At 41.2% G+C, this 25,876-nt stretch overlaps 1 protein-coding gene across 3 annotated transcripts in view; it reads right to left on the minus strand.

Annotated features, from left to right (window-relative positions):
* schip1 (schwannomin interacting protein 1) overlaps nucleotides 1–17,939 on the minus strand; it is a 258,448-nt gene extending 240,509 nt beyond the window's left edge. Inside the window, exons 1-2 of one of the 3 annotated variants that reach the window (XM_085990426.1) lie at nucleotides 17,087–17,939; nucleotides 10,938–11,516 (exon numbers count right to left, since the gene is read on the minus strand). In XM_085990426.1, the coding sequence (XP_085846552.1) occupies nucleotides 10,938–11,516; nucleotides 17,087–17,092 (585 nt within the window). In that variant the 5' untranslated portion in view covers nucleotides 17,093–17,939. The other 2 variants (XM_085990425.1, XM_085990427.1) reach the window with 2 other exon arrangements.
* Nucleotides 17,940–25,876: the final 7,937 nt, after the last annotated feature.

The following is a 25,876-nucleotide window of genomic DNA, read 5'->3' on the forward strand; positions in this document are numbered from 1 at the left end:
CCCCTGACTCCACATGCTCTGACCTTATTCATTAGTCTATTATATGGTACCTTATTGTGGTGATTATTCTTGTTTTGTAAGAAGCATTGTAAGTGGTTGCCTGTTTCCTGCCTTGAGATATATGCTGTAAACTCATTGGTAGTTGATGTCATGTGATTTGTGGTGTCCATCTTAAATTCAGTTCTCTACAGCCTTGGTTGGGACTGGGTGTTGAAGATGTGCTGCTGGGTTTTTAAGGTTAATAAAGCCTAGATTTAGAAAGGCAAATCTACTCTTTATTTCACTTATCAAAGGCCTTTTGAAAGTCTAGATACATTATATCTAATACATTACCCTTGTCTACGCTCTCTCTCTCTGTTACCTCTTCCAAAAATTCAATGATATTGGTCAAGCAAGTCTTTCCCTTTTGAAATCCATACTGACTAAGAGGTTGGATCACTGGAAAGTAGGGAAATGGCAAAGGTGTTTAATATGTATTTCATCTCAGTTTTTATTTGAAATGAAAAAACCCACTGTACTAATGCACGTACTTGTAGGAGTATTGAGGGGGCTGTCTCAGAATTACTATTGGAGATAAACATTCAATTGGAAACTGTATCAAAAAGTTCATGGAACTATGCCCAGATGATACACATCCCGGAATACTGCAGGAGGTTTCTCACCATTTATGAATTTATTGATAAGTTATTTCACATTGTCTCACTAAAATGCACTATACCAAAGCAATGTATGTGTTTACATACTCAAAAATACGTCTCAGCTTGCCTGAATACCAGACCAATACTGTAATCAGTCTAACTGAACATACTCAAAAGATAGCACTGAAGAAAAATGTGTTTTTTCTCCCTTGTTTGAGGTAAATTATCTAAATAGCACAGCGAAGAGTACAGAAATTTATGAGACAAGTAGAAAATGGACCCCAAGTGCAATTATAAAGCAATAATCCAAAATATAAAGGCTTCTGATGAACTAAGCATGTAGTTGAATAAGTGTTTAACTCAGAGTTTGATTACTCTCTTGAAATCACTCAAAAATGAACAAATTTAATGTTACTTTATTCCATTTTGATTGAGTAACATATTCAGCCGTCAGTGCAGACTCTGACTGTCTGCCAATTCCCATCGTCAACATTAGGATTTTCACACTGCAAGATCAACATCCGCCGCATCATTTCCAAAATGATTTCATCTGCACTTGATTATTATGAAATTCACTGCCTGGTTATATATTAAAAAGGGGAGATACTTTGCTTCATAGTTACAGGCAAAAACCTGCAGGTAGTAAATTTTCCATATTTCCATTAGTATAACATCAACAGCTGGCTGACTGAAAATGAATTGCCTAAACAGCAACTGCAGTAGCTAGCTTTCTGACAAGACAAGGATGCCCCCTAAAGACAGTACTTGTCACTAATAATGCTTTCCCTTAATTCCCTGCCACTCAAAATGGCAGCCAAACATCTCTGCGCATTGAATTGAAGATTCTGTAAAATCATAAGTACCTGTATTAAAGGGAGCCTGCAGTAGAGATTGTGCCCTTACAGAAAACCTAAACAACACCAAATTGTGGTGTAATACAATAAATATTTAAAGGCAGTGATGCCTGTAATGTATTAAACCAGCCCACATAAAGTTCTTAGCATTTGCATATAAAATATCAGCATTACTAGTCCATACATTAAGGTTGCTTGAAAAACATGATCTAATTTTTTTAAACTATTTTGGCAAAATTCACCTGAACAGGGTCACTAAAATCCATCAAAAAGAGAAAAGTACAGATGAGGTGTCTCGTCTTTCCACGGCCCTTTCACCGAAGTATGGTCGACGATCCATGGAAATTTACTCCCCAGAGATCGACCTTGCGGCCCTTCGTTGAAACACCTACGGGACTTGCCAGTTTCCTTGATGACCAGTAATCAAGGTGTGGCCTGACCAGAGCACCATGCAGTTTCAGCAAGATGGCCTCGGACTTAAACTCTACTGATCTGGCAAGATAGCTCAGCATTTGATTTGTTTTGTTAATTGCTGCTCTGCAATGGCTGGCTATGGTCAGCATGCAGCCTATTATCAGTCCCAGGTCTTTCAGCCTCTTCCCTAGTTAGTTCAATACGATTCATTTCGCATGTCCACATTTTTTTCTTTTAAACTCTTTATGTAGCTCAATGTCAAATTTTGATCCTGTGGAGCACCATGGGACATTTTTACTCTGTTAACGATGCAATATAAATGCAAGTTGTTGTTATCTTTATTGAATTTCATCTGCCATAGTTCTGCCAACTTGCAAGTATTGTCTAGATCCTTCTACAATAGATTCTACTAATTGCCCCACCCCCCAGTTTAGAATCATCAATAAATCTGACATTTACTTTGCATTTCCGATCCACATAAAGGATTTGGATTCAGAAACAGAAAAGGCCCCAACACCAATCCATGGTACATTCCACAGTATATCTTCCCAGCTTGAAATCAGCCTCCTTCAGCCAATTCTTTACCTACCTAGGATACCATTGCTTTAGGTTTGTGTCACGGTCTTTCACCTCAAACTTTATTTCTTAATTAACAAAACAAACCAAATGCTGAGCTATCCTGCCAGATCGGTAGAGTTCAAGTCCGAGGCCATCTTGCTGAAACTGCGTAGTGCTCTGGTCAGGCTGCACCGTGATTACTGGTCATCAAGGAAACCGCCAAGTCCCTAAATCAAGGTACATTATATCAGAGGTTAACAAAGTCCTCCCAGAGTGCCATTTTCTCAGAAGTTAAGGGAGTTTGTCAGATTCCTTCTCAAACCACAGTGGCTGCCATTTATTAGGTTACCTTCAAATAGGGACTGCTCCATTTTATTCCTAATATCAATTGCCATTATTTTGCCAATTGCTGATGTGAGACCCATGGGTTTGTGATTAGGCAGGTTTGTTTCATTGTCTTTGATGCAGTATATTTAAGAATTTTAAATAAATTCTGTGAACACATTCATGCACTGAGATTCAATAAGGCTATTCTCTGAATTCAGCAGAAAATGTGAACAGTGCCCTCTACAGTTAGATGTACCAAGTCACCCCCAGATTCATATTTAAAAACAGCATCTTTTTAACCCTTTCAGCTTTGGGTTTCACAATTCCCAAAATATGCATGTAGCTATTTTCCTGTAGAAACTTTAAAATTGAACTGAAGAATATTGAATATTGCACAATTACAGGAATGAATGTGCCTTACATAATTAGCACAGTTCACAGTAATCTCAGGTTAAAATGAACAACTAGCAATAGTTCATTTTTGCATCTGGAATGGCACCCTATACCTCCAAGGCATAGGGGCCATTTAAAGTACCCACTATTCTCACAAGACACCAAATGTGACCAAGACAGAAGATAGGGAATCCATTATCGGCCTCTGCTAACACCATTCTTAGGCCGCTGGTTATGATTCTTCCTCCTTCCCTCTGCCTGATTTCTGCCATCCACTTTCCCACTAACTTATCAAAAACAGATGGCATGATCCAAAAGTTTGTCACTGAAGATAAAAAAAGCCTTCAAAACTACCATTAGAAAATAAGGTTACAATAATGTGCTAATCAATAAAATTCCATACATCATTTCTTGTAATCAAAAAGAACACCAAGGAAAAGCACGGTATTAGAGTGCTATCCTAAAATGAACAAGGATCATTACTCTCCGCCTCCTCTCATTATCATCATGGGTATGACATTCTTAGATAGCCTCTTAAAAACCTCTCAACAGCCATTAACTCCCATTTGTACACTGCACACAGGATCAGCAGGGTTCCTGCCAAAGAAAAGGATTTCTCAAAAAGGCCTGTCAATCTTTACAGAAAGAAGCAAGAGAGAAACTTTATTTCACAACCACTTGAATGAAATTCATTTCACTGCATCGCAAGTAAATTAAACATCTTGCTTGTGCAAGATGGCCTAACAAAATAAGATGAGAATATTTTTCTTCTGAAGGATAAGGGCAGTGCCTGTTTATTACGAAGACCGTACCGTAAAGTATTTTGTGAATGAAACTTTATTTTAAAAATTGTAACATTGCAGTAATTCAGTTATTAAAGCTCTGGTTTCACAGTCAAATAGTTGTGTTCAATCAGCCTACTGCAGCTTGAAAAGGTTCAGTCTTCAGCATGTCGACCAGGTGAAACCACAACCAAAAGAGCATTTCCCTTTGGTGGTTGGTATTAGCAGTAGTTACAGAGAACTCTAAGTTAGGCCATCTGCCAACCCAGCTAGACAAGACTGAATGGTAATGAAACCCAAAAAGGAAAACATTTGCAACTCGTAATTGTGTTCAATTATTCAGAGTCTAGAAGTATCGGCTATGCAAGTGTTCACCGAAACCCTGATTTCTCCACCAAGGTTCTTCAGACTTCCTCTGCTCTCTGTAGTGCTGATGGAGATTCAGCCATTGTCAGCTGGTAGGCTGGCTCTATCAGTGGTTCTCGAACACCTCACCATGGAATGATCTTCACCAGACATTCAGTGAAACCATTACATTGTTGTTCAATTGAAAACTGCTGTCACAAGCCTGGGACGACTTCTTTTCTCTAGGATCTACAATAATTTCATATTTCTTAGTCGGTCATTCTCACAAAGCCGACGGGCATGGATTTCCACAGGGTTCTCCCACTCATCTGCTGTAAATTTAGTGGAAGAGCCACGGAAACACTGAAAAAAACAGCAGATGAGTAGGAGAACCCCTGCAGAAATTCACCCCAATGTTTTTAAGGGAGGAGGGTCAAGGAGGGGAAATGGATAAGTACTTTCGCTGTCAAGTTTTCAAATTCAAGATGTAGCACTGTTTTCAGAGACAGAATAGACAGGTAATACCCAAGGTTCAAAGTCCAATTCCAGAAAAAAATTACAACATTTAGCCAAGAACATATGGGTAATTTAAACCTAATGTGCCCAGCGGGGAACGAACAGGGTCAGATCAGCCGCCCGTTTTCACTTTCAATGGAAAATAAATCCAATCCAACCCAGTCCACCAAAAGGGTTAGGTTAAAATTAACCCCGTAATTTTTGTGAGGCCAAAAGTCAGATGGTTCCTTACACAGTGTCATCACACCCATCCAATTACATCCCATTCTGCTGCCATCCACAAGGAGTAGGCATGATGAAATGCAACTACTCTTCACTCAGATTCAACAGAGATCAATGCACAGAATCTGGCATGTTAAGGATCCCCACAGAAAATCTAAACAATATCTTTAGATTCTTCATTTCTATTAAAATATTCATACTTGAACAGTTCATGTGTAAATAACTTCCAATGAGCAAATTGGTAAATAATTAAGTAATTAAGAAAAATGCAGTTCCTGCAGCAGTGTTAAGGAAATAAATGGAATGGCGCAAGATCGGGTCTTAGAATCCAGTTCCATCAAGGTTTTATTTTGGAGGGAAAAAGTAAAGGGAAAATAAAGAAATGAAGACTCTGGAGTGGGCAGCTGGTTGCTAGGCCGTTAATCCACATGTCTTAAGTTTGAAAACCCCATTTCAAGGGTACACAACCACAGCACTTGTTCTACCTGCTGGCTCAATTCACACTAATATACACTGAAGGTACATTTGTGTATCCGTGGAGCATTCTCTAGCAAAATGGAACATAAGCCAAAACAAAACTTTCAGTCCAAGATGCTGAACAACTCTTGAATTGTGGAGTTGATATTTTTCAAGTGAAAACATTGCAAAGCTCGTATCTTCAACCAAACAGGAGTTGACTATTACAGGGCTGTTTTATTTGAATGGATAATGCTTTAATTTTTTAAACCACAGTTGGAAAAATGATCGTTTGAATGGAATACTCTAAAAAAATATTTATTTCCTTCCAGCGCAAAATATTTTCATTTTCATCACACACATCTGAAACATCTTAATCCTTGCAGTCGACTTAACCAAAATACAATAACTTTTAGCATCATCTGCTTGGATATCCTGCAGTTTAAGATATACAATCAAAACCCATGCTTATGTCTGATAAGCAAATTCTCATGAGGCATTTTTTACAAAGCATAAATTGTATTCCTAAGTATGCATTAAAATCTCTATTCCATTTATACCGAGGTCTGGTAAGAGCAGTATTTCTGACCCAACTGATAAAATGGAACCCATTAGTAATTACAATATAAAACCTGAATCCACTTTGTAAATAAAAAAAACGATATTCCTGACATTCCTGAATTTAACAGGAAGCATTTTCTAACACAACACAGCCTTGAAGATGCCCTACCCGGAGTTGTATAATTAAAATTAAGCATTCTGAGCACATTGTATATTTAGTCAGAAATACTGTAGTCTTCTGCCTACATTAAGCCATTGCTCAGCAACCTCTTGGAAAGCACATCTCTTTGCCAAAGCCCAACACATGAGGATGTAGATTAAGCAACTTGTGGACAGCAAGTCTGTTAAGTGGCACTAGACATCTAGAACATCAAGGTGGCTGTCACCTTGGAAGCTGTCCTGCATTGGTCCTTCCACAACATTATATAATCAGTCAAGGAAACTCTTGAAGTTTGGGACACCACCAATTGGAAAGCTTTTCCTAAATGCTGTACATGTGAACACATGCTCATATACCCAGCGTTAGGTGCCTCCAATGAGAGCAGAGAGACAAACAGTTGCTGTTGGAGCTCCGCAGATCCAACTGGTGGAACTGTGGTGGTACAATATGGTGTTTCTCAATGCTGTGGTCCGGAGCATGGTGGGAATGCACTCAGGTAAGCTGTGCTGCTCACCATGCCTCTCCTGGTATCAGCTAGTAAGGATTCAAGTCAGCACTGTCAATTGTCTAATAACCGAACTGCTCGAGTGAAGGACAAAATAAAGAGGCAATTGGACTCTCTGGAGTTTAGTGGCTTCCAAGATGACACACCCAACGATGAAAGACCACAATGATTATTAGACAAAAATATGTTTCCTAAAGCTTCAATTAACTAATCCATAGAGGACAGTCTGGGTAATCCAAAACCTGAACTAGGCTGCTCTGTTGATGACTGGTCAGCTAGCCTGGCTCATTAATGTTACTTGAAGGTGGATTATGTGGCTCTTCCACAATCAGCTCCAATATTAGAGTCATAGGGGGAGAAATTCAGTAGGTTGCGCCACCCGTTAGCGCATTAAGAGGGCGCTAAGTGGGTCGCAAGCCAACTGGCGCCCGGGCGCGGCACTGCCCACGCCTCCCGCTAAATTCCGCGGGACGTTAGTGGTGGCGCTAACCATTAGCGCTGCACCGCTGCCGATGACGTCATTGGTGTGCGCAGCGCCCTGACGCCCCGGCCGCGATATTTGGCAGCGCCCCCTGATTTACCGCCGGACGCTATGTCCGACCGGTTCAGGGGGGCCGGGGAGGCACAAATTAAAGGCGAGGTGCGGGGCGGCCATTTTTGTTGTTAGCCGCCTGCCAGCACCTGCCTGCGCTCCCGTCCCCGGCCTCCTGGAACCGCCCCCCCCCCCCCCCCCCCACGGAGTGCCAGCTGCACTCCAAGAGCCCGGCACTTCTCCTCGGTGCCGGGCTCTTTTGCCTGCACTCCCGATCCTTGGGGGTCCAGCTGGGCCCCAGGTCGCGCTGCACAAGGCCCCTCCCCTTTAAGAAGGGGAGGAAGGCCTGCAATACCACAGCGCGACTTGCCGCAGCAGCACGTAGCACCACGATATTCACTCGCAACGCCCCAAGAGGGATGCGGGGCGCCTCCAGTAGTGCCGCGCTTCCCTTTGGTGCGCAACAACTCAATTTCCGGTGCGCGGGCGCGAATGTTTCCGGGGCGCTACTTTTAGCGCCCTGGCGAGGCTGGCACCCCAAATGGGACTATACTCAATTTCTCCCCCAGAGAGTTCTACAGCACAGAAAGAGGCCCTTCGGCCCATCGTGTCTGCGCTGGCCATCAAGCCCTGTCTATTCTAATCCCATTTTCCAGCACTTGGTCCATAGCCTTGTATGCTATGGCATTTCAAGTGCTCATCTAAATGCTTCTTGAATGTTGTGAGGGTTCCTGCCTCTACCACCCTTTCAGGCAGTGAGTGCCAGGTTCCAACCACCCTCTGGGTGAAAAAGTTTTTCCTCAAATCCCCTCTAAACCTCCTGCCCCTTACCTTGAAACTAAGCCCCCTGGTTAATGACCCCTCTACTAAGGGGAAACGTTCCTTTCTATCTATCCTATCTATGCCCCTCATAATTTTGTACACCTCAATCAGGTTTTCCTTGGAGCCTTCTCTGCTCCAAGGAAAACAACCCCAGCCTCTCCTCATAGCTGAGGTGCTCCAGCCCAGGTAACATCCTGGTGAATCTCCTCTGCACACTCTCCAATGCAATCACATCCTTCCTATAGTGTGGCAACCATAACTGCACACAGTATTCCAACTGTGGCCTAACTAGCGTTTTGTACAGCTCCATAACCTCCCTGATCTTATATTCTATGCCTCGGCAAATGAAGGCAAGTATCCCATATGCCTTTTTAACCACCTTATCTACCTGTCCTGCTGCCTTCAGGGATCTATGTACATGCACACCAAGGTCCCTCTGATCATCTGTCCTTCCCAGGGTCCTACCATTCATTGTGAATTCCCTTGCCTTGTTAGTCCTCCCAAAATGTATCACCTCACACTTTTCAGGGTTAAATTCCATTTGCCACTGTTCTGCCCATTTGACCAACCCGTCTATATCGTCCTGTAGCCTGAGGTTTCCCTCCTCACTATTTACCACTCCACCAATTTTCATGTCATCTGCGAACTTACTGATCATACCTCCTATATTCATATCTAAATCATTAATGTACACTGCAAACAGCAAGGGACCCAGCACCGATCCCTGCGGTATACCACTGGGCACAGGCTTCCAGTCACAAAAACAACCTTCGACCATCACCATCTGCCTCCTGCCACTAAGCCAATTTTGGATCCAATGTGCCAATTTGCCCTGGATCCCATGGGCTCTTACCTTCTTGACCAGTCTCCCATGCGGGACTGTGTCAAAAGCCTTACTGAAGTTCATGTAGACTACATCAATGCACTACCCTCATCCACACACCTAGTCACCCCCTCGAAAAATTCAATCAAATTAGTTAGACATGATCTCCCCCTGACAAAGCCATGCTGACTATCCTTGATTAATCCTTGCCTCTCCAAGTGGAGACTAATTTTGTCCCTCAGAATTTTTTCCAATAATTTCCCTATCACTGATGTTAGGCTCACTGGCCTATAATTCCCTGGTTTATCCCTACCACCTTTCTTGAATAATGGTAATACGTTAGCTGTCCTCCAGTCCTCTGGCACCTTCCCTGTGGCCAGAGAGGTTCTGAAAATTTGTGTCAGAGCCCCTGCCATCTCCTTCCTTGCCTCAAACAGCAGCCTGGGATACATCTCATCTGGGCCTGGGGATTTGTCCACTTTTAAGCCCGCTAAAACCGCTAGCACCTCCTCCCTCTCAATGCTAATTTGTTCAAGTATATCACAATCCCCCTGCCTGATTTCTATGCCGACATTGTCCTTCTCCATAGTGAACACAGATGCAAAATATTCATTTAAAACCTCACCCACATCTTCCGGCTCTGCACACAGATTGCCACTTTGGTCCCTAATGGGCCCTACTCTTTCCTGGTTATCCTCTTGCCCTTAATGTACTTATAAAACACCTTGGGATTTTCCTTTATTTGCCCACCAGTGTTTTTTCATGCCCCCTCTTGGCTCTCCTAATTTCTTTTTTAAGTACCCCCCTGCACTTTCTATACTCCTCTAGGGCTTCCACTGTTTTTAGTCCTTTGTATCTGCCAAAAGCCTCCCTTTTTTTCCTAATCCATTCTTGTATATCCCTTGACATCCAGGGATCCCTGGACTTGTTGGTCCCACCCTTGACCTCTATAGGAACATCTTGGCGCTGTACTCTCTGTATTTCCTTTCTGAATGACTCCCACTGCTCTGATGTGGATTTTCCTGCAAGTAGCTGATCCCAGTCAACTTTGGCCAGATCCTGCCTTATCATATTAAAATCGGCCTTCCCCCAATTTAGAACCTTTATTTCCGGTCCATCTTTGTCCTTTTCCATGACTACCTTAAATCTCACCGAATTATGGTCACTGTCACCAAAATGCTCTCCTACTGACACTTCTACCACTTGCCCGGCTACAATCCCTAGAATTAGGTCCAGTACCACCCCCTCTCTTGTAGGACTTTCTACATGCTGGCTCAAAAAGCTCTCCTAGATGCACTTTAAGAATTCCGCATCCTCTAAGCCTTTCACTCTCTGACTATCCCAGTTAATATTGGGGAAGTTGAAATCCCCTACTAATATTACCCTATTATTTCTACACTTCTCTGAGATTTGCCTACATAGCTGTTCCTCTATCTCCCCCTGAGTGTTTGGCCCTAATGGGGAGGGTGGTCCCAGATGGCCAAACAGTGTTACATAGTATTACATACTATTTACAGCACATAAACTGGCCATTCAACAGATGCTTACTAGTGTTTTGTGCTGGCAATCTGCATGGTTTTAGTTGGTTAATCTAAAGCAATATTCGTATGCACAACCAAGGGTCTCTAATCCTTGTCTCTTGCCAACCTGTGCCTAAACTCTCTGGACGTTGGCAAATTTGGTGTGTCCCTCTGGGGAGATATTGTGCACTTCATTTCAGGCAAACAGAACTCTACCTAGGTGGATTTCTCAGTACCTTGGTTTGGAGACTCTTAACAATGGACACTGATACTGTTTTGTGTTTGTCAGATCCCCAGCTGACCAAAAAATGTTGCAAAAAATATTGATTTCCCAAGACCCTCACTTTTCTGCATTAAGTTTCTGCTTCGTTATTATACACCCAATACTTCTCCATTTTGCTTCCATTAATGATTACTAGGCTAAAAAAACAAATTTCCTAAAGCTTCATGGGCAGCAAGTGTTAGTCTTAAAAAGTGCAAATAAATAATTTTGGAAAGAATCAACTTACTGATGTGAAGTTTGTTTTTGTCTGGCTCTGGTTTTGGTTCTGTGCTTCTTGCTCTTGAAACTGTAAACCTGCAAGGTGCTTCTCAAGGGCCTCCCAGTCCATGGTTGGGAGCTGTGGTTCTTCTGTTACAAAAGTCCCCGAAGTCTCCAACTGGTTTGTGGCCACACCACCACCTGTTATTCGCAATGCCTTCTGCAGCTTTGGAAGAGTCTTATTTCCTTTTCCACCTTCTTTAGTTGGTGCTACATTGCCATTTTGCTTAATTTCACCTGGAGTAACTTGAGAAGGTACTGGTGGGATAACTTTAACTTCTTGAAACTCCTCGGCTAAACTCCGGCTAGCAGTTTTAACAAAGCCATTGTTCTCAGAGTAGTCACCATACTCACTTTCCCACTCTTCTATCACCTTCTTTTTATATTCCTGATAATCCTCATCTTCTTCATAGTCCCCCAATGTGGCAAGATCCAGACTTGGAGAGGATTTGTACTCAGAACATGGCGTCACTTTGTTGGAGCTTGATTCAGAACTTGCTCGACTGCATGAGTCACTTCCCAAATCCATACCATCTTCCCTGTAATCCTGAGGAAGAAATACAGTACAATTAAATGCAAAATTATTATTGGTCAACTTTGTATAATGTTAAAATATTTAGTTCCAGTTCATTTTTTAAAAATTACTAAAATCCCAAGTGTTGGCAGACTCTTTGGGTAGATGGCACACACCAGAAGTAGATGTGTTTTCCTACTGGAAAGTAGCCCTTTGCGCTTAGATATACAGGGGGTGAATTTCCATGGGCGTAAACATTTACACTGATTTTCCAGGGTTTCCGTAGCTCTTCAACTGCAGTTACAGCGAGCTGGAGATCTCCGAAGGAAATTCACCCCTATCTTTTATAAATCACGGATATTGCAGATACCAATTTCAGAAGCAAAATATTCCTTTGTTCAACGCCACCTCAAAATTTGCATATGAAACATACTGCTTACATTTCAAAGCAGAACAATTTTGAAAATGTAATAATGATTACTTCAATACTGTTCATTTATAGTCAGTTCTGTAGACACTTTGTGCCACAGCTTAATTACAAAATTATCTATTTTCTTGGACAAAACATTTACTCCTGCTCAGTGTATAATCTTTTTACATCTCTATAAACAATAAGACTTAAAAAACCCTCAAGTTTTAAACAAGCAAAATCAATTTATTTTGCAAATATCATTCACTGGTCCCTATATTTCATAGTGCTTATTACATATTAAGTAATTTATTTGTTTGGATAAATTTTTTGTATCTTTGTCTATTAATTTGTATATTTTACTAAAGGAGCCTCAAGGGCAATGCTATGCTGAAAGAAAGACAATTTTTTGGTCCCAACCTCTCCTGTCAAACGACGCCATTAAAGTGTGTCTCCATTGGCATTTAGAGGATACACCGCTGCCAAGAAACTAAAACATAACCCATACTGAAAAATAGGTTGGTTTTAAGCCCAAAATGAGCCCTTTATGGTTGGCTCTGTCCAAACAGTACTCAATTGATCAAAAAGAATGCTTGTTTTTGAGAGGGAAAATAACCACCAGTTATCACAAAATTTAGTTAACTCTGGAAATTAAACTCCCTTTTGCTTTAAGTATTTAATTTGAGAACCCAATAATGAATCAAATGCAACATTGGTTAAAAGAAAATCATGGATACACAGCAGAAAATTCTAAACTGTTCGTATCAATTAGGATTTCCCAAACCAGCAACCTCCACCACCTAGAAGGACAAAGGGAGCAGGCACATGGGAACACCACCACCTCCAAGTCTCCCTCTAAGTCACACAGCATCCTGACTTGGGCATATATCGCCATTCCTTCATGGTCACTGGGTCAAAATCCTGGAACTCCCAACCTAACAGCACTGTGGTAGCACTTTCACCACATGGACTTAAACGGTTTAAGAAGGCAACTCACCACCACCTTCACAAGGGGCAACTAAGGATGGGCAATAAATGCTGGCCTTGCTAGCGACGCCCATATCCCATGAAGGATTTTTTTTAATTTAAATTAACTCACCCCCCACTGAAGACCATCTACTGTAGGGAGTCCAGAACATACAGCACCAGAATTCTTAAGGATGAGTGGGTGATGCAGTAAATTAGACACTGGTCTTTGATCTTTGGGACCTGGATTCAAATCCAGCCCAGCCTGATGAGATGAAAGTCTGTTCTAGCTGCTGCAAGGATCCCATGTGAAATAAATCTGGGTACTCGCTACCAGTTTCTAATCAGCATGGGCCATAGTTTGACTCTGAGCTGACAATCCTACTCAAAAGTCATAGAATGGCTGATGTGGAAAATGAAAAGATAGAAATTGGGGACATCAACCTAAAGCTGCCATATAACTTTAGAGTCAAGCCCTATCTGACTCCTGGAGACACACACTGCTTGGGTTTGACACCACTTGGAGTATAATTCCATTGCAGTGTCAAACCTGTTTAAATGTTCAGCGGGTCCCTTGAGCTCACCAGAGTTTAGTCAAATGTTTTGAGAGTCTAGACATTTCTGCCCACACTATCAAAACATTTAAATCTGAACAGCTGGGAGTGGAGTGCTGTGCAAGCCTACAAGTTTAAATGTGCACACCTCGCTCCTAGCAAGGAAAATCAGAATTACAGCCAAGTACTATAAACAAGATACTGCCTGACTGGAACCTATATTGCAACTATCAGTCTCAAACTGATAACTACAGTATAAATGCAGCCTTAGTTAGGGAAGTGTGCAAATGATTCACCAACAATGAGTTACAGCCTTCTTTTGGAAAGCACTGCATTTTGCAGTCTGCTCACCCATGATCACCATTTCTACAAGCTAACAATTTTAGAATTAAGGGGATTAGTTGGTACCTGTCTTAATATGCCCTGCAAACTGGAACTAAGGTGTACTGTAGTAAATAGAAACCAAAATTATGAACACTCATACAAAGCTTTTTGTCCTCCCTTGTTTGACACATTTCCAGATCAATTCCCACATGCAAACTGTAAAGTTATAAAGATCAAACCGCCAAAGCAATTGTAGCAGTTAATGCTTCACAAATATGCTATAAACCACTACACAAAACAGCAACTATGGAATTTAGTGAGCAGGTTTGAAATTTATTACTGGATAACTGCCCAGACTATGCCAAAGATATTAAATATAAGGAGCTTGATTGGCCTTGTTACACTCAATTTTGCACTCTTTTAAATTGTTTTCTGGACTTGAAGTGGTACATTTTATATGCCACTAATACAACCAGGAGTACACGGTGAAAATGATTGGATGCTCACTTGATATGTTTGTACATCTTATGATAGATCTTTAATTGGGCCAAACAGTTCCCAACTGAGACTAAAACTACAGTGTTCAGCCAATCAGAACACCATGATGTCAAACATTGACAGAGAAATGATTTGTTGGACTGTCCCACTGGTGGCAACACATACTTCTCATCATAAGACACAGTGGTATATTTTATTTCTGACAGACTGCAACCAAGCACATGACCCACTGGCAAAAAACACAAAATATCTAAGAAGCACTACAGATCTTCTCTGTTTTTTGTCACCAAGAAGGAAAGACAGGCTTGCATTTATATAGCACCTTTCACAACCACTGAATGTCCCAAAGCACTTTCCAGCCAATTAAGTGCTTTTTGGAGCGTTGTCACTGTTGTAATGTAGGACATGCGGCAGCCAATTTGCACAGCAAGCTCCCACAAACAGCAATGTGATAATGACCAGATAATCTGTTGTAGTGATGTTGATTGAGGAATAAATATTGGCCAGGACACCGGGGATAACTCCCCTGCTCTTCTTTGAAATAGTGCCATGGAATCTTTTACATCCACCCGAGAGAACAGACGGGGCCTCGGTTTAATGCCTCATCCAAAAGACGGCACCTCCGACAGTGCAGCACTCCCCTGGAGTGCCAGCCTAGATTTGTGTGCTCAAGTCTCTGGAGTGGGATTTGAAACCACAATCTTCTGACTCAGCGGCGCGGGTGCTATCTACTGAACCACTGGCTGACACACAATTTGCATAAATTGTTCTTGTGAAACATTTAAAGCTTTTCCCCCGTATACCTCATTGATTCCTGCAGATACACCTCATTGATTCCTGCGCATACACGTAGAAAATGAGTGATGTACAATATTGAAATAAAGCACTGAACATTCCACTTAATTGTTTAGTGACTGATAATTGCATATCACATTTTACAAATTCCAGTTAAGCAGACAATAATTTAATTTTCATTGCCAGGCGCATTTCATAATAGATTCACAATTAAAAATCTGTTAACAAGAATTAAGCCATCCTTTTGATGAGGATAACTGCAAATAGCTTTCACAGCACATTCCGGAGAAATTAGAAACAAAGCATTTGCTTATGCTGGTAAATATTTTGTAGCAATCACACTGCATACTATTTAAGCCATTTTACAGAGGCAGCTACAGTTTATTTCTGAACAAGCTAAAATCTTAGGCCTTCAGGGCCTAAACTCCTGCTTCTAGAGTATTTGTTCTGAACCATTTTGTCAGCAATAGCAACAAAAAAAGTTTAATAGCATCTGCATTGCAAATGCGATTTCTGCTGAGAGTCCTTGTCCTGCTGAAGGTTTATAGTCTCAGACTTTCCTTTTTAGGGAATCACAGAATGCGCATTGGCGGCAAAAAGCCAAAACACTTCAGAAAGAAAAAACCCAGACACACACATATAAACTCCAGGAAGTTGGAGCTCACAATTATTCCCCTTTTCCCATTGTTTTACACTGTTTACATTATTACAGCTTATAATAACTAAAAGGAAGAGGAGGAAAGGGAAATAGTTAAAACATGTCAAATGTATCAATCAAGGGCTGGCATAGTGAGTGAGTGAGCGGCGCCCGGCGCCCCTGACCCCGGCTGGGCTGCTCCTCTCCTCAGGAGCCCGCGGAGCGGCGTCTCCGGCTCCACAAACTCAGCGGCAGGAAAATACATCTCACCTCCTGGAAACTGTCAAACAAATGGGGGAACTTCACAGAAGAGGAGGCGGAATAAAACCAGCAGCCTATCTGCTAACCGATCCTCTACTTACAACAGGAATCATTCAGCTCCGCATGTAGGCAGCTAGCGGGATTTAGAAAGAGGAGCGGGGACCCTGCTTTAATCTCACCGCCACCGTCCCCTTAAAAGGGAAATGTCTCTCTGTTGCTCCTCGCTGAACCTATTTCGCATTCTTTTACCTACCAGAGATTTTAGGGAAAGTTTTAGTAAGTATACATTTAGTGAGAACTCAGTTCCCACTTAAATAAATTGTAAAGACAGTGGCGGCTGCGGGTGTAACCCTGCTCTACCTCAAAATACTATATTAAAACTCAAAATAACCAGTGCCAACGTGGAAAATGAATTACACCCTGCCGGCACAAGGCCCGGAAAAAGGTGACGACAACTGATTTTGTTTTTGGTAAATTTACTGTTTCCCTTTTAACGCAAAATTTTGACGTCAGCCAACAAATATGTGGATTTTAAAATCAGTTCTGGCAGGTGGGGCTGGGCTGGCCGCCCCGTCAGAACCCGCTTTCCATCTCCACCAGTGGAATCAGCCAGTCGCAGACTTTAGAGCGGGAGGAGAGCCGGAGCCTCCGGCGGGCAGACCTCCCTTGTCAATGGATTTAAAGGCAGCGGGAGGGCGAAAACAGCGCAAACTGCTAAGGGTGCAAAGCCATCAGATCTCTCTCTCACAGCGGCTTCAGCTTTCAAGGAAACGCCGCGGGCTATTTACAAGCGATAGGACATGTTCACTAAAGTTATCGCCATTTTTACATGTTATTTTATCCTCAACAATAGTTGTAGCTTGCAATTATAAACATATAAATAAAGCGTCCCATCTCAACATAAAATGAACGGGCATTTCCCAAATCAAAGCATTTGCTGGAACATCACTGCACAATGAATGTGTAGAAATTGACACGATACTACACGGACGTGTTAATTTCTCGCTACAATTATAAACCGAACAGTAGATGAAAAAAACAGAACTTGCGGAGATTCTCACCTCTGTGAACAAATACAAATACAACTACAATTAAAGAGAGCAGAACAGAAAGTATCTCCACAATTGCAGCCTGCATCCTCTTAAATGACAGTACTTACAGTCATTTTCTGGTCCAAAATTTCCCATCAAGTCATTGTCCAGTGCAGATCACAATTTTCTTAGATGGACGTTCATTAAAAAATATCTTATTCCTTTCCTATTCCTCCGGAGCCCATCCCTCCAGGACTCGAGTTCAAAAATAGACTTAATTCACTTAGCACGAAACGTCCAGCTCAGATCTCCTGGCAGCTGTGAAGTAACAGCGGCGAATATACTTGCAGTAATAAATGTCAGTGAGATCTCCTCCGAATAGGCTGCGTGCTGTGATGGTGCAGAATCAGTCGTAACCTCCCAAACTGAACCAAGAAGCTTTTCCACTCTTTCGATGCCCAGCCTTTTTTTTCACGCATCGACCTTGTATGAAAACGTCTGTCTCATCTGAATAATTCATGGAAGTTGTTTTGAGTGCTTCTCGTTTCCGCGCGTGTTTTAAATCATTCATTACATGTTCGTGTTCTTCCTTTACTTAATTTTGATGAGTATTATCCGTCATGCGAGTAAACACCCGTAGCTGCACTGGCGCATATATTATATCCAGTGCAAAGCACGCGAAACACCTACCGCCCGTGCACACCTGGATTTATGAGTTTAAGTTAGATGAATAACGATTGCATTTGAAGAGATTCTTAAAGCCATCTTATTCGCAATTGCTTGCCAGTTTTGCGTACCTTATAGATAATGCTATTTAATTCTAGTGTCAGTTTAAAAGTGCAATTTCGTCCAGGCACATCCCAAGTCCGAGAGTGTGAGAAGAACGGAATAGAAGAATTTCTGATTTTATTTCTGCTCTTTTGAGTTGCAGCCCGTATATTTCTGAAATAAAACCAGAGCTTGCTGCAGTGCAAGCACAGGATCTGCTGTCCTGGTACTGTAATGTCACAGAAGGAAGGAGTGACAAGCAGAGCAGCCTCTTGTGGGGTTCAATGGACCAACTGGAAGAAACGTCACAGCCCCAGACAGCCCCGCCCCCGTCAGCAAGAATTAAACAGTTTCCATGACAACAGAATCCCAAGACTGCAACTCTATTTTACATCAGCTTCATTTTCTGCCATCCCCTCGGGTGCTTTTTAGTTTGTTCTTTTATAAAGATGACACGTATTAATTCAAAATCAGACGAAAATTAGCAAGTCAACGGGAGGCTAATGTACCTTGAAATCCAACTGTTTGCTTATGAATATATGTCACATAAAACTCTTTTAAAACTCTTAAATATTTTCCTAATAGCCCGATGAAATTCGGTCAGTGGTAACCACGCCGGATCATGCTAGCTAATCTCTGCTATCATCTTTACCACTCATTTACGCTCACAATTAATCTCGTCCCCCATCCACCCCGACATCATACCGCCTGGTTGCAGTTACTCTGTCACCCTCTGGTCTGGAAATTTCACAGCAAGTACCTGTAGTTCAGGAACTGAAACAGCGACTAGAGGCTTGGGCAGATAACGTTTCATTTACAGAGATTATTTTAGAAGTATCTTTGGAACGAATTACTTTTACCAAAGTATCAAAGGTGGATACAATTAGAAGTGTTGTGGATACAATGTTAGATCAGTTCGAGTGTGGGAATTTAGAGCCATTCTAAGTCTGTATCAATGTGCCGTTATGCAACTGGTTCCATCCAGACTGGAGGAATCTGTATGGTGGAGTTTGTATGGTGCTGCATGTAAAGTTGTTCTCAAACATAATAAAAGGGGTAGTTTTTTCTTTATGCTAAATTACAAGAATTGCTGAAATCAATTTAACATAAAAACAATACACGGGGGCTGATTTTAGATGTGAATTACTGGCGGGCAACCTTGCCCACTGGCTGCATACATCAGGAAATGATATATATACCTACAATTTCCTGATATCCATAGCTGGCGGCAAAGCTCCCTGCTGTATCACACAGCCATATAGTTGGCCCCATGGTAACAGAAATTACGAATGAAAGGTAAAGGAAAGTGAAAGTAATGAACACACTATAAGTAACTGAAAAAAGATCCTCAGAGGAAAGTAGATATATTGAAATTACCACCTTCATTTCGCCTACAGTGACTGGAGTTCTTGCAGAAAATTGGAAATAGATTAGACAATGGTTATAAATATATTAGCAGCTATTGGGGTTAATGTAAAATAGCAAGAAAATTAAAATACTAATTTCCCTACATGTTACTGAAGAAGAAGCACTAGATATCTATATTTTCCACTAATTATTTATGATAATTTCCACTTTGAGGAAGGAGAGAATTTGTTATGTAACAATGGGCAAGTTTGAGAGATACCACAATCCTAAATGAAATGTGACCAGTGATAAACACCATTTTATGACGTGTAAAACACAGGAGAAATCATTGGCTATTTTGTAATGCATTAAGGACCCACTTAAGACCTGAAAATTTGGTGAACTGAATGAATCATTAATAAAGGATAGAATAATATGTGAAATAACGAATGAAGAAAGGCTGCTGAGGGAGCTTACATAAAGCAATGCAGAATAAAAGGACATCAGAGACAATAAAACAGGCAAATGAGTAATGTGGTGAGGAAAAGCAAACCATTCAGGTAATAGTTCGGAAACAATTCAAATGAAAAATCCTAAATGTCATCCATCAAAGCTAAAGGAAATGGAACAAAGAGAAAATACTGTAGATGGTGTAGAATACAGTTTAGGCCCAAATTTTCCCTGCTTTTGCCATAAGTAGTCATTATACAAGATACTATGCAATCATTATCCAAATCACAGAACAGGGAAAATCATGTTCATATTATGGAAGAAAAGTCTCTTGAGGAATTTTATGTGGATGTAATAGGTTCAAATTCAAGCTCCTGAGAGAGGCTGAATTCTGCCATTAATAGTAGTCACAAGATTTAAATTGGACACAGGAGCACAAGTGAATGTCATATCTCAGAGAGATTGCAAGAAATCATGGAATAAACCTAAATTTTAGGCAACTAAGATAAAAAATAATGGAATACTCAATAGCAAACATATCAGTGAAAAGAATTAAAGAGACAAGGGGGAACAGAATACTTAAACAAAAATAGATTTATTTCAAGGATTATGTTGCTTGTCAGGAGAATAGCAGATCAGCAATGATAAACAAGTTACCACAGTAATCTACTCAAAGCAAAATGCACTACTGGCTTTGCAGGAGAAATGAAAAGTATAGCTTGTTAGAATGGATGACTTAAAGAGTATAAAGAAAATTGATGAACCAATGAAATGGGTGAACTCATTAGTAACTGTTGACAAATGAAACAGTAAATTGTGAATTTGCTTGGACCTTAAAAACCTAAAAGGAAAATTTCAGGTTTCTAACTTGTGAGAAAATTATGGCACAGTTTACTGATGCAAAATATTTTAGCAAGTTAAATATGTCTTTAGGTTTCCGGCGACTGAAGTTAAATAAAACAAGTTTTAAGATACACATGTTCAATGTTCCTTATAGAATTGTGAGAAGTCACACAACACCAGGTTATAGTCCAACAGCTTTATTTGAAATCACAAGCTTTCGGAGCGCTGCTCCTACTTCACCTGACGAAGGAGCAGCGCTCCGAAAGCTTGTGATTTCAAATAAAGCTTGGACTATAACCTGGTGTTGTGTGACTTCTCACAATTGTCCACCCCAGTCCAACACCGGCATCTCCACATAATTCCTTATAGAAGGTACAGATTCTTACATCTTCCCTTCAGAAGTATATTATAAAACCATCCGTAGTTGCTTCTGAGCATATTGAGGGTGTTGAAACATTGATGGATGACAGACTAATTTGGGGTTTGTCCAAAGAGAAAAACAATGTTTGCTGTTGGAAAGTAATTGAAGTTACCAAAAAAATCAACCTGAATAAAGGCAATTGTGTATTCGAAGTCACTAAGCTGATGTTTGTTGGAGACATCAATGCTAGTAAATATGCATTAAGGTTGACAGTGTAATAATTTTAGCTTTTGAGCACATGCCATGTCCACAGTGCAAGAAAGACATGTAGAGACTCCAAAGTATGATCAATTACATAGGTAAATTCATAACAAATCTTTTGGGAAAAGTGTCACCTCTCAGATAATTACTAGAAAAAAAATAATAATTGGAGCTGGAATCATAAACATTAACAAACATAGGAATATTTAAGGGGCACCTTATTGTGAATTCTGTCAGTTCAGAATTTCTATAATCCTGAAAAATCAATAAACATTTCAGCTGATACATCAATGATAGGATTAGGGCTGTACTGCTGCAAAAGTGTAATGAATATTGGCAACCTGTTGCTTTTGCATCATATTTATTGACTGATGTGGAGACAAGATATGTGCAGATTGAGAAGGAGCTGCTAAGTATTACATTTGCTTTTGAAAGGTTGCTTTATTTGTGTATGGCAATACCACTAGTTTTGAAACAGACCACAAGTCCCTAATTGCTCTATTTGTGAAATCTTTGTGAATACAAAGAATGATGATCAGGCTACAGGGTTATGACCTGAAGATGTCGAATACACCTATCAAATATATGGATACTGCTGATGCACATATAAGGGCAGTGACACAGAATGTAAAATACAATGAATAGCTTGATCAGGATTTTCAAGTGTAGAATAATATGGTTATCTACCAGAAATGAGGCTAATCAGAGCTGAGATATGAAAAAAACTGCTTTTATATTGTGGTTAGAAGGCTGCTAGGACCATTGGGTCTTGAAGCACAGGTCTCATAAAACTGATAGTACCCCAAAGTAAACTTGCTATATTTGATACGGTTCTATGTAGGAAGACCCAATCAGAAATGAGAGTTCCTCACAGCTACCTGCAAGTTTACGCTGTGGTTGCTGCCAGCTGCAAGAGATCCACACATCAAGAGCTTGTGGCCCTGTAACCACTTAAGCACACTATAAAAGCTGCTAAGGAGCTGACATGTCTGGGATCTTTAAAGAAACAACAATGGAAGGATTAAAGGGTAGTGGAGGAGTCGATAGGAATTAACAGTAATAGGTCAAATAGTGTAGAAGGCAGTAAGATTGTGATATCGAAAAGCTTCTGTGAAGAAATGATGGAAAGAGAGTCATGGGAGTTATATAGATTAAGAGAAATATAAAGAAAACTGGCACATTAGATCAAGCATTTTCACAGAATAAATCAGGACATTGTTCACATCTCAGGATACAGCTCATCCTGCTTAAAATATAGATCAAATCAACAACCAGAATGTATGAAACCACACCCGGGACCACAGTGACTGTGCCAAAAAGCCAGTATTGACTTGTATACGAAACAAGGGAAGATCAACTTCATACTTACTGACTGCCACTCAACTTCCTCAGAGCTCTGCACAATGCACGCCACTAGCAAAGCAGTGATAAATTGTATGCAGAATATTTTCTTCAGACATTAAATGCCGAATGAAGTATTTAGCGACAATGGACTATAGTCTGCTAGGTACCGAGGTCAGACCATTTGTCAAAGAATGTGATTTCATCAGTACAACTTCAAATCTGATTTACCCACAGGGGAAGTTAGTACAATCTGTAAAGAATCTGAAAACAATCTTTTAATTCATCATAGTAATCATGGGAAGTAAGAGCTTATTTATCAAAGAAGAATTACTGAAAACTGGTAATTTGGAGATGGCAAGACATAGAAAGAGCAACAAAAACTCAAACAAAAGTTTTATTTTGATAAGAGAATTCATAAGGGATCATTTTCAACTTTGTTAAGGGATCAGCCACCTGTTTTACACCCCAGCCACATTTGTGTGTCAACTATGGCTCAGTTGGTAGCACTCTCGCCTCAGAGTTCCACTCCACCAAGTTGAGCACAAAAATCTAGGTTGACATGCCCCTGCAGTACTGAGGGAGTGCTGCACTGTCAGAGGTGCTGTCTTTCAGATAAACCGAGGCCCCATCTGCTCTCTCAGGTGGACGTAACAGATACCATGGCACTATTTTGAAGAAGAGCAGGGGAGCTATTACCAGTGTCTTGGCCAATATTTATCCTTCAATCAACATCACTAAAAAACAGATTATCTGGTCTTTATCACATTGCTGTTTGTGGGAGCTTGCTGTGCACAAATTGGCTGCCACGTTTCCTACTTCTTCTTCTTCTTAGGCAGTCCCTCGGAACCGAGGATGATTTGCTTCCACGCTAAAAATGAGTTCTAAGGTGACTGATGAGTCCAATGTGGGATCTACAGTCTCTGTCACAGGTGAGGCAGACGGTGGTTGAAGGGGCGGGTGGGTGGGGTGCTTGGGTTGACGTGTGCTCCTTCCACTGTTTGTGCTTGGCTTCCGCTTGCTCCCGACAAAGAGACTCGAGGTGTTCGGCGCCTTCCCGGATGCTTCTCCTCCACTTTAAGCGGTCTTGGGCCAGGGATTCCCAGGTGTAGGAGGGGATGTTGCACTTTTTCAAGGAGGCTTTGGGAGTGTCCTTGAAGCATTTCCCCTGCCCACCTGGGGCTCTCCTGCCGTGTCGGAGCTCCGAGTAGAGCGCTTGTTTTGGGAGTCTCGTATCGGGCATGCGGACGATGTGGCCCATCCATCTGAGCTGATCAAGCGTGGTAAAGCTTCAATGCTGGGGATGTTGGCCTGAGCGAGAACACTGATGTTGGTGTGCCAATGGATTTGCAGGATCTTGCGGAGGCAGCGTTGGTGGTACCTCTCCAGTGCTTTGAGGTGCCTGCTGTACATGGTCCATGTCTCTGAAGCATACAGGAGGGCGGGAATCACTACTGCTTTGTAGACCATTACAACAGTGACTACACTTAAAAAAAGCACTTCATTGGCTGTAAAGTGCTTTGGGACATCCAGTGATCATGGATTCACTGTGCTAGCAGAGCTCCAGAGTTCTATACTAGCAGGATCTGCAGACAGTTTGTTTTCCTGAAGATAATACTTGTAATATAAAATAATGTTGTGACAGAACCAATTCCTTATACCATTTCTAAGTTATGTTGATAACATGCAAACTATATTAGACAAGTTATTGTAAAAACCAAGCAACCCATTTATGCGCTCTTTATCACAACTACTTTATATGCAAGATGCATTGATGATGCGGTGAATGTATTTAAGCAATACTTTTTAACACATGAAGCACATAAACATAAGAACATAAGAAATAGGAGCAGGCTTAGGCCATATGGCCCTAAAAGGAGCACTATTTTAGTACCACAGTGTAGGGTTTGTGCCAGATTATTAGCAAAATTAAAATAGCTCTCCACCGTAGCCATGTGAGTAACTATTAGTATTCACTGATACTCTCATTTGAAATTTGTTATCTATGACTATGTGGTTTTGTGGTAAATTAGACAACACCAGTGAAATCAACCAAAAATCATACTGTCTCCCTATTTTGTTCATCATAAACATTTTTTAGGAGGGGAAATAATTATGTGCCCATCAAGTGAAGGATATTTGTGCTTGGGAATGTGACATTTTCCACATTTTGTGCCCAGTGTTACACATCCTCAGGTCAGATGGAGCACAGATTAAAATCAAGGTAAAGCTCTAACGACATCTGCTCCTCTCGAAGAAGTACCTCAACTCTAAGTTTTGGATGCTATTTTTGCTTACAGCAGTGAGTCATTTCCATTTCTCACACAAGCTATCTTTATTTGAGACTGCTAAATTAGTATTGAATCACAGTCAGCTTTATGGAATTGCTGTGTAACCATGAGGAACTATTTGACACTGCCAAAAAATTAACACACACTAGTTGATCTCTCTTCCTGTAATTGTCTCTCTGCTTATCTTCCACTCTGTAATACTTTACAATGAAGATTTTCCTGGATCAATGCTGAGGCACACTTGATTGAATGAATGCAGTGAGTGTCAGAAAATCAGGTGGGCAAGACTGCCCGCCTGAAAATAAACCAACTCAATTTTCCTTCCGTTATTTGTCTCTCTCTCGCTCTCTCTCTCTCTCTCTCTGTCTTTCTGTTTATCCAGTCTTCTTATTGTCGGCCTAGTTCTCCCTTTGACTCTGCATGGCGCTCACAGAGTCTTCTTGCTGTGATTTCCTTCAAACAACAACTTAACATAGAAAAGCATCCCAAAGCATAATCAGAAATAAATGAAGGTCAAGCCAAAGATATTAGGAGTAACCAAAAGCTTGGTCAAAGAGGTGGGTTTTAAAGAAGGTCTTAAAGAAAGATAAAGAAGTGGAAAGGTCAAGGGGATTAGGTAGGGAATGCCAGAGGTGGCTGCAGACATGACCACTAATGGTGAGGGAAAGGGAGGGTGATGCACAAGAGGCCAGAGTCAGAGGAACACAGTGCTTAATGGAGTGCGTAGAGAGCAGTGGAATAGTCGACTCTGGATATGTTAAAGGCACAGACAAAGATTTCAACAGTAGAGGGGCTGAGGTGGCCTATGTTACATAGGTGGAAGTAGGTGGTCTTTGCAATGGGGATGATATGGGGTTGGAGGCTCAGCTCGGGATCGAATAGGGCACCAAGGTTGAGAACAATGTGCTTCAGCCTGAGACAGTAGCCGGGGAAGGGATGGACTCATTGACAAGGTCTGTGGCAGTAGCCGAAGGTGATGACTTCGGTCTTAGCATTGTTTAACTGGAGGAAACAGCAGCTCATCCAAGACTGGATGTTGGACAAGCAGTCTGACAGTAAAGGCAGTTCGTCTTGAACTCTTGTTCTGCACATCTCTAATTCCCTCTGTATAACCTCTGCAGATATTTTATACTTCTCTCTGTGCTTCTGTTACTATGTCTCTTACATTTCTGTTCTTCAGTGGATGCCTCAAAAAAATAACAATTGGTAGCTGAAACACCCAAATAGCAACACAAAATTGATTTTTTGAAAGCATT

The sequence above is a fragment of the Somniosus microcephalus genome, chromosome 6 (assembly GCF_052327205.1).
Source record: "Somniosus microcephalus isolate GS21.2 chromosome 6, FLI_Smic_1.0, whole genome shotgun sequence".
In the NCBI taxonomy this organism is placed as follows: Eukaryota; Metazoa; Chordata; class Chondrichthyes; order Squaliformes; family Somniosidae; genus Somniosus; species Somniosus microcephalus.